General features: G+C 31.8%; 1 protein-coding gene and 2 non-coding genes across 6 annotated transcripts; 1 reads left to right on the forward strand and 2 right to left on the reverse strand.

Annotated features, from left to right (window-relative positions):
• Positions 1-2,002: 2,002 nt before the first annotated feature.
• On the reverse strand, positions 2,003-2,094 carry Trnay-gua. The gene is given in 2 exon segments: positions 2,003-2,038; positions 2,058-2,094. It is a non-coding gene; the product is annotated as a tRNA-Tyr (tRNA).
• A 2,523-nt stretch (positions 2,095-4,617) lies between these two features.
• On the reverse strand, positions 4,618-4,709 carry Trnay-gua. The gene is given in 2 exon segments: positions 4,618-4,653; positions 4,673-4,709. It is a non-coding gene; the product is annotated as a tRNA-Tyr (tRNA).
• Positions 4,710-6,406: 1,697 nt separating this feature from the next.
• LOC124362839 lies at positions 6,407-11,334 on the forward strand. 4 transcript variants are annotated; one of them, XM_046817688.1, is made up of 5 exons: positions 6,407-6,494; positions 7,932-8,059; positions 8,904-9,526; positions 9,719-9,823; positions 11,020-11,334. In XM_046817688.1, exons 2-5 carry the CDS (start codon positions 7,935-7,937, stop codon positions 11,199-11,201), a joined length of 1,035 nt encoding a protein of 344 aa, XP_046673644.1. In that variant the 5' UTR covers positions 6,407-6,494; positions 7,932-7,934; the 3' UTR covers positions 11,202-11,334. The 4 variants fall into 4 exon arrangements, with proteins under 4 accessions (XP_046673644.1, XP_046673640.1, XP_046673642.1 ...); XM_046817684.1 differs by having other exon boundaries at positions 6,419-6,685; XM_046817686.1 differs by having other exon boundaries at positions 6,419-6,685; positions 9,036-9,526.
• The last annotated feature ends 1,122 nt before the right edge of the window (positions 11,335-12,456 follow it).

Consider the following 12,456-nt stretch of genomic DNA (forward strand, 5'->3'; position numbering starts at 1 on the left):
ACACCATCTAATCCTGGGGATGTATCTTTTTTACAAAGAATAGCATTGTTAAGTCCTTTTATATTAAAATTATTCTCGAGACAGAGAGAGAAAGAGAGAGAGAGAGAGAGAGAGAGAGAGAGAGAGAGAGAGAGAGAGAGAGAGAGAGAGAGAGAGAATCCTTGTTTTTTTACTCGCTGGATTACTTCCTTAGTCTTGAGTTGAGCAATCTCGTAACTTCTATAATTAAGTTCAGTTATACTATGTTTAATTATTTTAAAAGACGATCTTTTCGATCCAACACGTTTTTGAAACAAAACTCAATTTTTTCGTTATATTTGAGTCCTTTATATAAAGAGTTGCAATTTTTATTGTCTCATTCATCAAGTTGTATAATTCTGTTATTTGTACAGATGTATGGTCTAGCATATTAGAACAGACTGTATGTATTTTGTATAAATTTCGCAATTAGCTTTACTAACATATCTAGTTTACCTCTTTTGAGGATTTTAATAAGAATATATGTAATTAATTTGAAAGTTCATTGTAATTGGAAAATAATTACTCTCCCATTGGGTCCTGCACTATACACCAACTAAGCATGGTTTTGTATAATTTAGTCTATAACACAATATTGGTGTAGATCTTGAATTGTAGTGGGGCTATTTGAGTTTGCAGGTATGAATAAAGAATTATTGTAATAGTTTTATATATCATTACCCCTACTGTTAGCTTTAATGCAACCCCAAAAGGGGTGATGGGTATTAAAATTCCCGCAAACAATAGTATTTTCCTTGTCACCATAAAATATATTTTCAAACCAAAAACTCTGGTTTTATTTTTTCTTATTGGTGCTATACAAGTGTATAATATTATTGTTTCCAGTTGCTGCTATGTGGACCACTACAATGGACGTACCTCTTTGGAAGTACACAAGCATCTGCATGATGCAGCAAAGCATCGATAATATCGCTTGACTGGAATCATACATGGTTCTACTCTGATCCTAACATAGTTCAGCAATATTGATTCGGGTAAACTGTCTGAACGAAATTGGTTGTAAAATACTGAGTGTCAGTTAAATCACCACTTATTCGTGTTTAATCCTGTGGGCACTAATGATTGGAAAGTCTCTACAAGAGATTGTTTCTGATATGATTTCCTCTTCTGACACATCCCGTTCAACGTAAACAGCAAAAAAAACTACAAAAATTAATATAATAAATCGTTCTTAGTTCACTAAATATTGTCATTTAGAAACTACAAAATATAAATAAAGCCGTCGTAAATTTCTTTTTATTTTAAATTGGCTGACTTGGTATTTATAAGTACACAAATCTTTTGAAACGACAGCGGCACCTCAGTTACTCCTAATTGGCCTTTGAAGATATCTGTATTACCTTTGACACGGAGGTTGAATGTCATCAGACAAACTTAAAATCAATCAGTGCGTCTGACCCTAAATCTAGAGAGCAATAACAAATCTATTGAGTTTTATTTCAAGTAACCCGATAAACGTTTGCCAAAAATGTCAAACCATTTATTTCCATTTATCACCTAGTGGTTCCTGGGGTTTCAGTAATTTACCTAATTAAGGTCAAGGAGGCAGAATCTGAAAGACGGAAAGTGAAACTGTATCGTAAAGTCATGAATTTTGTGTTGAGGTACTTTTTTCCATGAGAGACTTCAAAGATTTCTATTGAATATGTTAGGGACAGTCGATTTAACAGAGCCTTAAATCAGTCAGGATACCGTACATTGTAGGTGTGGGGCTGCCCACAATGTTCGTTATTTCTTTGTTGTGATCTCTATTCTTTGTTACCAAAATCCAATTTCTTAAATACCTACAACGTATTAATTATATTTAACAATCTTTAATTATATTAGAACTAGTTTTAATTGTAGCTACTTACTTGAAAAGGTAACAAAATCGTGTTTATAGTTAACAAAAGTAATATTTTTTTTATGGGATAGAACATTTATGGGGGTCGATTAAAATAATCATGTAACTTTCAAAAATAATTCCTTCGAGCCGGATTTGAACCAGCGACCTATGGATTTCAGCGTTCATTTTCACTCTACAGTCCACCGCTCTACCAACTGAGCTATCGAAGGAGCTGAGGTAGAGTAAGTCGATATTCTTACATAAATGAACATTGTAAATACTCGTACGGTGATAATTTTAATAGCCGTAACATTATTAAAATTGTATATGCATTGCAGCTTCTACACATACAAATCTCCAAAAATACAAATAGGAAAACACCAATTAGTTTAGTTTTCCTTTTACATAAATCTATACATAATACATTCAAGGAATTACAGAAATATATATTTATATCTTCAGGTGTACAAATCGAAGGCAGGTAGTATAGGTGGGTTTGATTTTTGTTGACTATTTTATGTCATGGATTTTATAATTTGTTTAACCTCAGCTATCTTTATTACATTTTTTATATCGAATCAGTTCCTCAGATTTAAAGTTGCCACTGAATCTCTGAAGACGGTCGAGCCCTAAAGTAAGGGAACCCAGGGTGTTCAGAAAAGGGTGTAACAAACTTCTGTGGCTGATATTACTTATCATTTAAACAAAAAATGTCATATAAGCAAATATCGAGAAATGTGTCGTTTAGCCGCTACTCTTCATTTTGTATTTTTTTTACAAAAAATATTACCTCTAAAACTAGTAAAGTTCAGATACCAAATTTTGCACATGGGTTGTGATAAAAAAATGGAAACTTTAAATCATAATTGTGTGATTTGTTTTAATCTTAACAAAATTGCACCTGACGATATGGTTATAACAGCTGTTGCCTCTCAAATTATAATTAATGACAGATGCTCCCGGTTTGTGCAAGCCTTTAAAGTAAACGTGCTCGCTTATACATAGGCGGATTGCGTTGAAAAAGAACCGTTGAAATTTCAATATAAATTCTTAAATAGTTGGTATGCAGTAAATTTTTAAAGCCATTTTTGTTATTAGCCTAAAATGTTTTGACAGGTGCTATTTTGTTAATACTAAAGGAAATGTTAGTATGAAAGGAAAATGCTAATATTATTACTATTATTGTAATCCACATATTCTTGCTAACGTTGTATATTTGTTAGTATTATAGTATTAAATATTATTCTTATTATCATACAATGTGTAAATACATTTCAAACCCTCTCTTTACTGCATTATCGTGTACAATAAGCAAATATTCTTTGGGTATTAATATTACTGTAAGAGGGAATACAGAGTCATTCAATGATCCGTTAACATTTATGCAAACGAAAGACTCGATTTATTTACTAAGAATATATTTATAAATTAGTGGTCGCATATTTGTGTCTACCATTTAGCAATTTAACGTAGTATTGAAATGCTCTATACTATTTAACATGATTTAAAAAAGTGTTTATTTGAGTGCTCCCTTCTTTATGATTAATTTCAAAAGTAAATTGTATTTTTATTAAATATAGTTGAAAATGAATTATATATAATTCAAGTACATTGCATTTTTAAATAAAAAGTTTACTAAAAGCCTAATTTCGATACAATTTGGAACACACTGTATATTTCAATTTCTTAGTTTGACACACACACTTCTTATACTCTCAACGGACAAATAAAAAAAATCATGGATATATACAATTCAAAGAGGTTGAAATGTGGTTGCAACCCCTAAAAGAAATATATTTTTGTTTTTACAACTTCCCGACGTTCAAAAAAGGTGAAATTTGGACACGCGTGTTTATTATACACTCAACAGACTATATACACCGGAAATACCTTGCACTGGCTAGATTAAAATTACCGGAAGTACTCGCTTTTTGACTGATATAGTTTTTCTTTCAAGACCAACGTATGTGTATCCTTTCTTAATTGGGACAACAATGCACCTTAATTATGTAACATTCTATAATATTGCATCCGAAGATAAAATATGCTATCACTTGAAACGTTGCGGTTGCGTGCTATCATGCGGAAAAAAACTGATTAGAAATATATGACAGATAAAAAAATCTCACACTGAGTAAACTCTAACAGTAACACAATTTTTCCAGTATTTGAAATTTACTTCATCAAAATGAAGACATTAATAGGAAATTTAAGTCGATTGCAGCTCAAAACAAAGATTTAGTACGGCAGCGCTATGTACGCGTTACCGAATAGAACTAGTCTTACTGGATAAAGCTTCAATTATAACAAGCCCCATATGGATGCAATGTCTCTCTTAGTACAGCTTTTACTAGCCCAATGAATGACGGTGTTTTAATTCATTATAATATGACATGTTTGTTTCACTTTTGTACTGTTGAACGAATTTTTTATACAAATAACACTAAAATATCTAATAGCATTTAAGTTATCAACTAATAAAGTTGTATAACATTACATATTTATGCAAAGTTTGCCGTTATAAACTCTTTACTTCTTTACGAAAATCTAATTTTTTAAATATTTTTAAACAATTGTATAACATAACAATTTAATTTTTAGTAAAAGTTAATACATTTTTGTGATAAAAATGTTGATCGGTTTGTTACACATTGTTCTAATAATTATATTTTTGTAAATGTAGAGCATTAAAAAAATATAAAGGGAGGTGTATGTTAATAAATAAAAATATTCATTGGAGATACAAAAATAATTCCTTCGAGCCGGATTTGAACCAGCGACCTATGGATGTCTGCTTTCGCTTTCACTCTACAGTCCACCGCTCTACCAACTGAGCTATCGAAGGAGCTGAGGTTGTATGAGTCATAGTTCCTATATATGCAACTCAGGATATATAATAAGATAGTATACGTAATCAAGGCATTATATATGTCATATTATAATAATGCGTTATTGTTGAACGTTTTTCAATTTCATCTCAGTTCACGTTAGGAATTTTATCTTGTAGAGAATAGAGTGTTTTGGAAAATTGATTGTATATACGTAGACCAGTTTAGAAAATTAATTTTCTATTACATAATTACTTTTTAGTAGATTTAAAATTTGGCGCCGTGTTAAAAAATTGTGGTATTGGCTTTGAGTAACTTTCAATTTGTGAAATTAAAATTATTTTTTACTTTTTAGTTCTTTGATTTTAGTGCAAGTATATTTAATTTTATTTAAAAAATTGTAATATTTTTTATTTAGTGACTCCAATAATTAGTAAATATATTATTTTACAAAAGAATGTGCCGATGCTTACTGATTCATTCATTTCATCAAGGCTAAGAACCTAGACTTCTTCCGATCTGATTTAATTTCTTGGCATCCGTGAGGTAATCGGTGGCAATAGCTTAAAAAGTAAAGGTCGGCAATATATTCTATCTCTTTGCTTTTTGCCATGTTTCAAACGCCTCTTGGAGGAATCCTGATACAAGTAGAAACACATGCCGTGTCTATGGGGTAAGCTATGTTTATTTGAGAGTTTTACTTTCTAGACTCCCTCCTATCTTACTGCTATAAGACAGATTGCCCATTCGTTCCAATATAAATTTCACTTCAACGATTAGTGTGTATGGACGTGAAGTGTATTCTCTTGCATCGGTGAGTTAAGAAGACAACGTCTCATCTCAGTAAGTAAGTCTATGTTTCAGTTATCACCGTCTCGTTGGTCCGGGCCATGATTCAAATGATTCCTATATGAACGTCATTTGGAATCCTGAAAATCTTACAGCAACTATGAGGTTTAAAATGGTGATTTCAAAAATTTAAATTTCAGCACTGAACCTCTTTTATTGCTCTTGACAAATTCGACATTAACTTCTATTCGAAGTCAGTTAAAAGGATCAATTGTTTTATACACATTTTTTTTTATCTACACCACGTGTTGCTTAAAAGCCATCGCTGAGGTTGAATGTAAAATTTGAACTGTATACATCATTTCATTCTAGAGATGTCCTACAGTACAGACAATCATACAGAAAAGAAATTGTTACACTTCCGGCAGACAAAAGAAAAATTGTGTCAGCTTACTAGTGATAGATTTCAATGATGCACAGCCAAATGACATGACAGAGCATGCGCCATCATAGATACACAGACAACTCATTCTTGTCTATGTAGAAATGAGGTTTTATGTAAAGTGGAAAGTCTACAGACGAAGCCTTTCACTAAAAATCTTGTAACATGGTACATTGATAATTTGATTAATTAAGTTGCGCTTCATTGCAGTTTTTAAATACGATAAAAGTATACACGCCAAGTTACCAAAAGATGGTGTTGTAGGCATTTCACATGTTAAAACCTCATAAGATTGTGTTCTGTTTGTTAACAAATTCAGATAAACGTTCAACTATTATATAAATCAATTTTAAGATGTTCAGAACTCCATATTTGGCTTCCTGGATAAGTAACTGACATTATGAACCGTACTAAATTCTTAGATGTATATTGATAACGTGATTAATGATGATACTATCTCGGCATGATGACACTCAGAGCGATTGATGACTGAGATATGATGAGAACTATTTACCGCGCGTTGATTGTGTCACCGATATGATATATTCTCTCTTCAGTCCAGTCCTCCTCTGTAAGTTCTACTATTCACTGATATAGGGTTTCCAGTAATTAACTTTCAACATGATTAATGGATACATGAGCATACGTATTATGTCAGCTTTAAGCTTGTTTTTCCTGCAAGTTCCACTTACATTTCCTCAGAAAATGTCAATGGGTTACTGCCCGATTGTATCGCGTGTGGCCGACTTTGATTTAGAGAAGGTACTCTTATTGCCTAATTAGTTTGTACCAAAAGTATGTTTATGGCTAAATATATATGTCGAGTATATTATATTCCGTGAAAAGAAATACTCAATTTGTGAATAACGTTTTGGGTACTACGATTCTAAAAATGTTTACTCAAATTTGGCATGTATAGTTTGCTGTCTAATAGTATTTTTAATTTGGCAACACTATTAAATTATATAAGTAATTTCAGTACAAAAATATACGTTCAAAATGGCTCAAACTGTTTTGAATATAGTTCCTTTATAATCCCATTATGAGTTCAACAAACATTTTCAAAACGTGTATATACAATTTATTGAATAATTGTACATTTTTCCAATGTATCATCGAAGCCTCGAGCATACAACTGGTGATAGCCACTGTATGGAATATGTAATTATTATGAAATTTACATATTGATCTATTCCTAAATTTGTAAGTATATCTATTAAACGTATAGGTACTTTTAATTTTTTGTTAATTTTATAAAATCCCGTTAGTAGCTTAATTGAAAATAATTCACTTCATTTCTCTATAAATATTTTTTAATATTGATAAAAGATTGAATTTTAATTTAGATTACATGCGGATTCAAGACAGTACGGCGATATTACAGGGTTTAAATTGAAAAGTGATGATAAAATACGGTGTATAATTTATAAACATTTACATAAAACCTCTTTTTAACTTTTATGAGGTGTTAACACAAAAACCAACACTATTTGTACAAAAAACAAATGAGCTCATCCTTTATATTAAAGTATCATTTATCGAGTGACAATAATATCATTAATAATATCCAGATAAAACTTCCTGTTTTAAAAATTACATTTATTTTTTTATTTAGTGCAAAGGTGTAGTTGAAGCCTTAAAGCCTAAACGATGCACCCATCAAACTACACTTTCTGGTAATATTTGTTATTCTGGAAATGGCAAACTTCATAGAATGTAGGTGGAACCAGTTTTTATCATAGTTACCATTTAATTGTTTTATTTTGTCACTCGCATTCTATTTTACATTTGGCACTATAGTCCGTATTACAGAATCATTGTGTATGAATAAGTTTTACGCCATTTTGCGCCAATATTTCAATAAATTAGTAGATTTAACCTCATATCCCTAGTCTCAGGGCCAAAGTGTTGTTATTGTCGCTTACAGATGGTAAGACGTCAACTTAAATATTAAATTTCAAACAATTTCCAAAAATTAATTACTTCTAACACTGGTTCCGCCCCACAGTTTATGGGTGTCTGGTATCAACAAGCCACCGTGAGCTCGGTCCTGAAAGATGACGTCACTTGCACCAAGTACACTTATAAACCCGGTAAACACGGGTCTTTCATCATCGATTCCAAAATGACAAGTAAGTAAGTTTTGTTAAAAGTTTCTCAATCTGTTTTGAAATTAATACTGTTTTTACCTTACACATGGTTGTAATGTGTACTAAAAATTAGACGCATCTTGATTTTGAACAGTTTTTTATGAAATTTCATTAGCTGTCTAAAATAAAATATAACTGTTCTATATATGGCCTATGTTGATAAGTCAGACCTTTGAATTTCTAGGTAATCCCCATCTCTATGGTGATTGTATTACATAATTATTTTTTTTGTAAAGATATTTCTGTTCTTTAAAACATATATAGTTTAAATCAATTTTAATTTTATAGTAGTTATCTCATTGTTATGAATTAAATTTTATATGCTCAGTATTTTTCCATTATTTTCACAGTTTACTCGATATAAAATGTGTTTAATAGTTTTCTGTGTGTATAGCCTATATATAATTCGATATTTCCTTTTTCGTCGCAGTGGCAAATGTTTCAGGTGGCAACAGATTTTAGCATTGGGTGCAATATCTTCTAACAGACTGTTACAAAACTAAATACTTAACTGTACTTTCTACCCTTTTATACCTTTTCTTCGTAGCTTCTAGACTTTCTTAATAGCTTAATATCATCTTTTTATATTAAATATCTTTTTTAAAATTGGCCATAAAAATAAACGCCAAAATAAATTACCACTTTAACACACATCTACTCGTACTTCATTTAATTAAGCCAATTATTTGTCTGCACAGAAGCGGTGAACCACTAGAAATCCATGGAGTAGCCAAACCCAAGAGACACAATCACGAGATCGAAGTCGGTCACTTCTCTGTGATCAGCAGAGATGGTGAGTATTTGAGATCTATGATCAAGCTTTCATACAGAAGCGATGAACTACTAGAAATACATGGAGTAGCCAAACCCAAGAGACACAATCACGAGATCGAAGCTGGTCACTTCTCTGTGATCAGCAGAGATGGTGAGTATTTGAGATCTATGATCAAGCTTTCATACAGAAGCGGTGAACTACTAGAAATACATGGAGTAGCCAAACCCAAGAGACACAATCACGAGATCGAAGCTGGTCACTTCTCTGTGATCAGCAGAGATGGTGAGTATTTGAGATCTATGATCAAGCTTTCATACAGAAGCGGTGAACTACTAGAAATACATGGAGTAGCCAAACCCAAGAGACACAATCACGAGATCGAAGCTGGTCACTTCTCTGTGATCAGCAGAGATGGTGAGTATTTGAGATCTATGATCAAGCTTTCATACAGAAGCGGTGAACTACTAGAAATACATGGAGTAGCCAAACCCAAGAGACACAATCACGAGATCGAAGCTGGTCACTTCTCTGTGATCAGCAGAGATGGTGAGTATTTGAGATCTATGATCAAGCTTTCATACAGAAGCGGTGAACTACTAGAAATACATGGAGTAGCCAAACCCAAGAGACACAATCACGAGATCGAAGCTGGTCACTTCTCTGTGATCAGCAGAGATGGTGAGTATTTGAGATCTATGATCAAGCTTTCATATTGTTGAATAAATTCAATTATACTTAGCACATACGTTGAATCAATAGTGTTGAATTGGTTAGAGAATAAAACGAATAGATATTGTAAATTACCAAATAAGGAAGAAAACTAATAAAGTACTATGCCAAAATGATGTACGAGTATAATGTGATGTAAAGATGTAAAGCACTCAGACGACTACAATGTGCTGGCCACGGACTACGACAGCTACGCTCTCATATACAGCTGTTGGGAGCTCCGCAGTCTACTCGTATACAAGAGCCGTGAGTAGTTTATTATCATTATTATTACAGTGTATACAAATGTTAAAGATATTATGATTTGTTGATTCTCATCAATTTCTTGTAAGACTTGGTTGTGCAGAAGTATTTCCTTATATTCTTAAAAATAAATAGTACGACTATGTCATGACAAATTGTTACAGAAACCGAAATCACTCATACCGAAGTACAGCTCATGTGTACAAAAGTACTTGTGTACAGAAATACTTTTCATGCTGATAAAAATACTATTTCTATATATAAGTACTTTAGTAGATCATATCTCTAAATGATAAAATAATAAACTATTTCGTGTAATTTAAGTTTTTTATTGTAATAAGAGTTTTAATTGAGATCTACATTTAAAGCAAAGAGATATTACGAAGTTAAAACATTTGTATTTATCCGTACTACCGTAAGAAAACAAATCTCCCAAAACTTTATTTGCTTAAAACATATTAAAACAAAATTAAACACTTACAACAAAAGCCGTTTTTCGAGATGAACTTTCAATGCCAATCAACTCCTTAAAAAACAATGTACAGAGTACAGGTTTGCCTGTGGAAATCTTGTAAATTACGCACTCATACACAACATTATTATGAAATATCCAAGACATAAATCATCCTTGAAGAATTGTGTATAATTTATTTATTTTTGGCACACTTCGAGATTGAGAACTAACTGCGTGAATGGAGAAGATAGCTTTTTTTTATAAATTCTCCTGATGCCTACAACTTTTATGCGATTACATAAACTTCAACTTTTAAGGCAGATCCCATGGTTGTTATCCAATATACCGAATCAGCCGAATAAAACTCATAATCTCATTAAGGAAACTACGAATCAGCTATCACTGACTGCTCAAGGACAAAATGAATCCTAAAACACGAATTTAGCCAACTCACAACAAGACTTCTTTTGGTCCTTAATGGTCCCTTTAGTGACCGTAATAGTAGGAACACTTCTGAATGTGATTTTATATATCAGATTATCGCTAACGTAAACATTTCTTTCGCAAGACATGAACTCCGCAACACGGAGTTTAAGTATTTGTTTATATTTTTGTAGCCGATAATTCAGCTATCGGCAGTTACCTATTACAATTCCAAACCTGGGTTTGGAGGATTTATGTTCTTTTTAAATCAATTTATGAATGGTTGTCCAGCAAGATGAATTGTATCAAATATTTTTTCCAGAATCACTGGAGATTCTAAGCAGGGAACGGATGTTTAACACGTCAGTGATCGTGAGCGCTTTCCCCGAAGTGCGCCGGCAGAGGCTGGAGGAGGTGTATGGAAGGATACACACTGTCGACCAGCTCAACTGTACCGATGTCCAGGAGGATCTCTCCAGCTTCTTCCCTCTGGAACATGTCTGATTCATAGACCGTTGATGACGTGTGAAAAATATATCAACCAGCCTTATTTTTTTCAATCTATTTCTTTGGCATCGACAATGGAAAGCACTTTTAATTCAAATGTACAATCTATCAATATAAGTTTTATAGTGTACTTACTTTTCCTCCTTTCACAACATAACTTTTGTATATGTTTTCTAATCAGAACATCATAATAATTAGTAATCAGGGCTTACTTCATTTATTAAATCGATATTTTTATGCGTAAAGCGTCAATAATGTAAGTCCCAGTTTTTGCCAAATTCTTAAAATGTTAATTGTAATTAATTATTTCTCCAAAATTAAATTTTCTTATACAAGTTCGGATCCTACGAGTAGATGAATGAAGAGTAGATGATGACGATATTAAATTCATGAATAATAAGATATATCAAAAAGTCTAAATAAAAGCAATTTTCTGGTCATATTTCCAGTATTCAATGAACGAAAATATATATAGTTTAAAATATATAAGTTTAAAATGCATTAATATAGAAACCAAATAATTTAAACGTAATATAGAACAGCCAATCTATAACGAATTTATTTTACTCATTATCAAGAAATTAACAGCAGAAAAAGTCATTAAACATACAACTAGGGTAGATGTTATAAAAGGCGTTGAGGTATACAGTATCTTTTGTGTTTTGATGCCTAAACTTAGTACCAAAGTTTTTTAAAGTATATTTTAAAGGTAAAATTCTATGTTTTATAAATAAATGAAGGTCAAGAATGTTAAAACCTATATTATGATATCAGTCTAATTAAATTTTGCTACACGTTTATTGAATTTAAATAAGATTCACAGGTATTACTCCCAAATATATGCGAGTTTGAATTAGGGAAAAATATAACACTCAATACTCTTTCGTTACATAATCCCATAAAAATAAAAATACATTATTTATTTTACTTTGGACTCTAATTTACTTCACTATCCAAAAAAACTCATAAATACTTTATTTCATTAGTTTTATTCAAAAGCTACAATTGGTTTTATGTACAGAATCTGGTTTCCCCTATACAATGCGCACATGTATAAAAACAATGGATCGACAAATTTAATACTTTTTTATACTAAAATCAACATATCTTGTTTTTTCAGTACTTAGCAGCTTATGATTAACAGTAAACCACTGTTATATGAACTCAATGTTCATACAATTCAGCTACTTGAGCTTCTGAACTCATTGCTATCTAAACTTCTGTCTAATTTCTTTTGCAGTAACACCGAGCT

This window comes from Homalodisca vitripennis, chromosome 5 (genome assembly GCF_021130785.1).
Source record: "Homalodisca vitripennis isolate AUS2020 chromosome 5, UT_GWSS_2.1, whole genome shotgun sequence".
NCBI classification, from domain to species: domain Eukaryota; kingdom Metazoa; phylum Arthropoda; class Insecta; order Hemiptera; family Cicadellidae; genus Homalodisca; species Homalodisca vitripennis.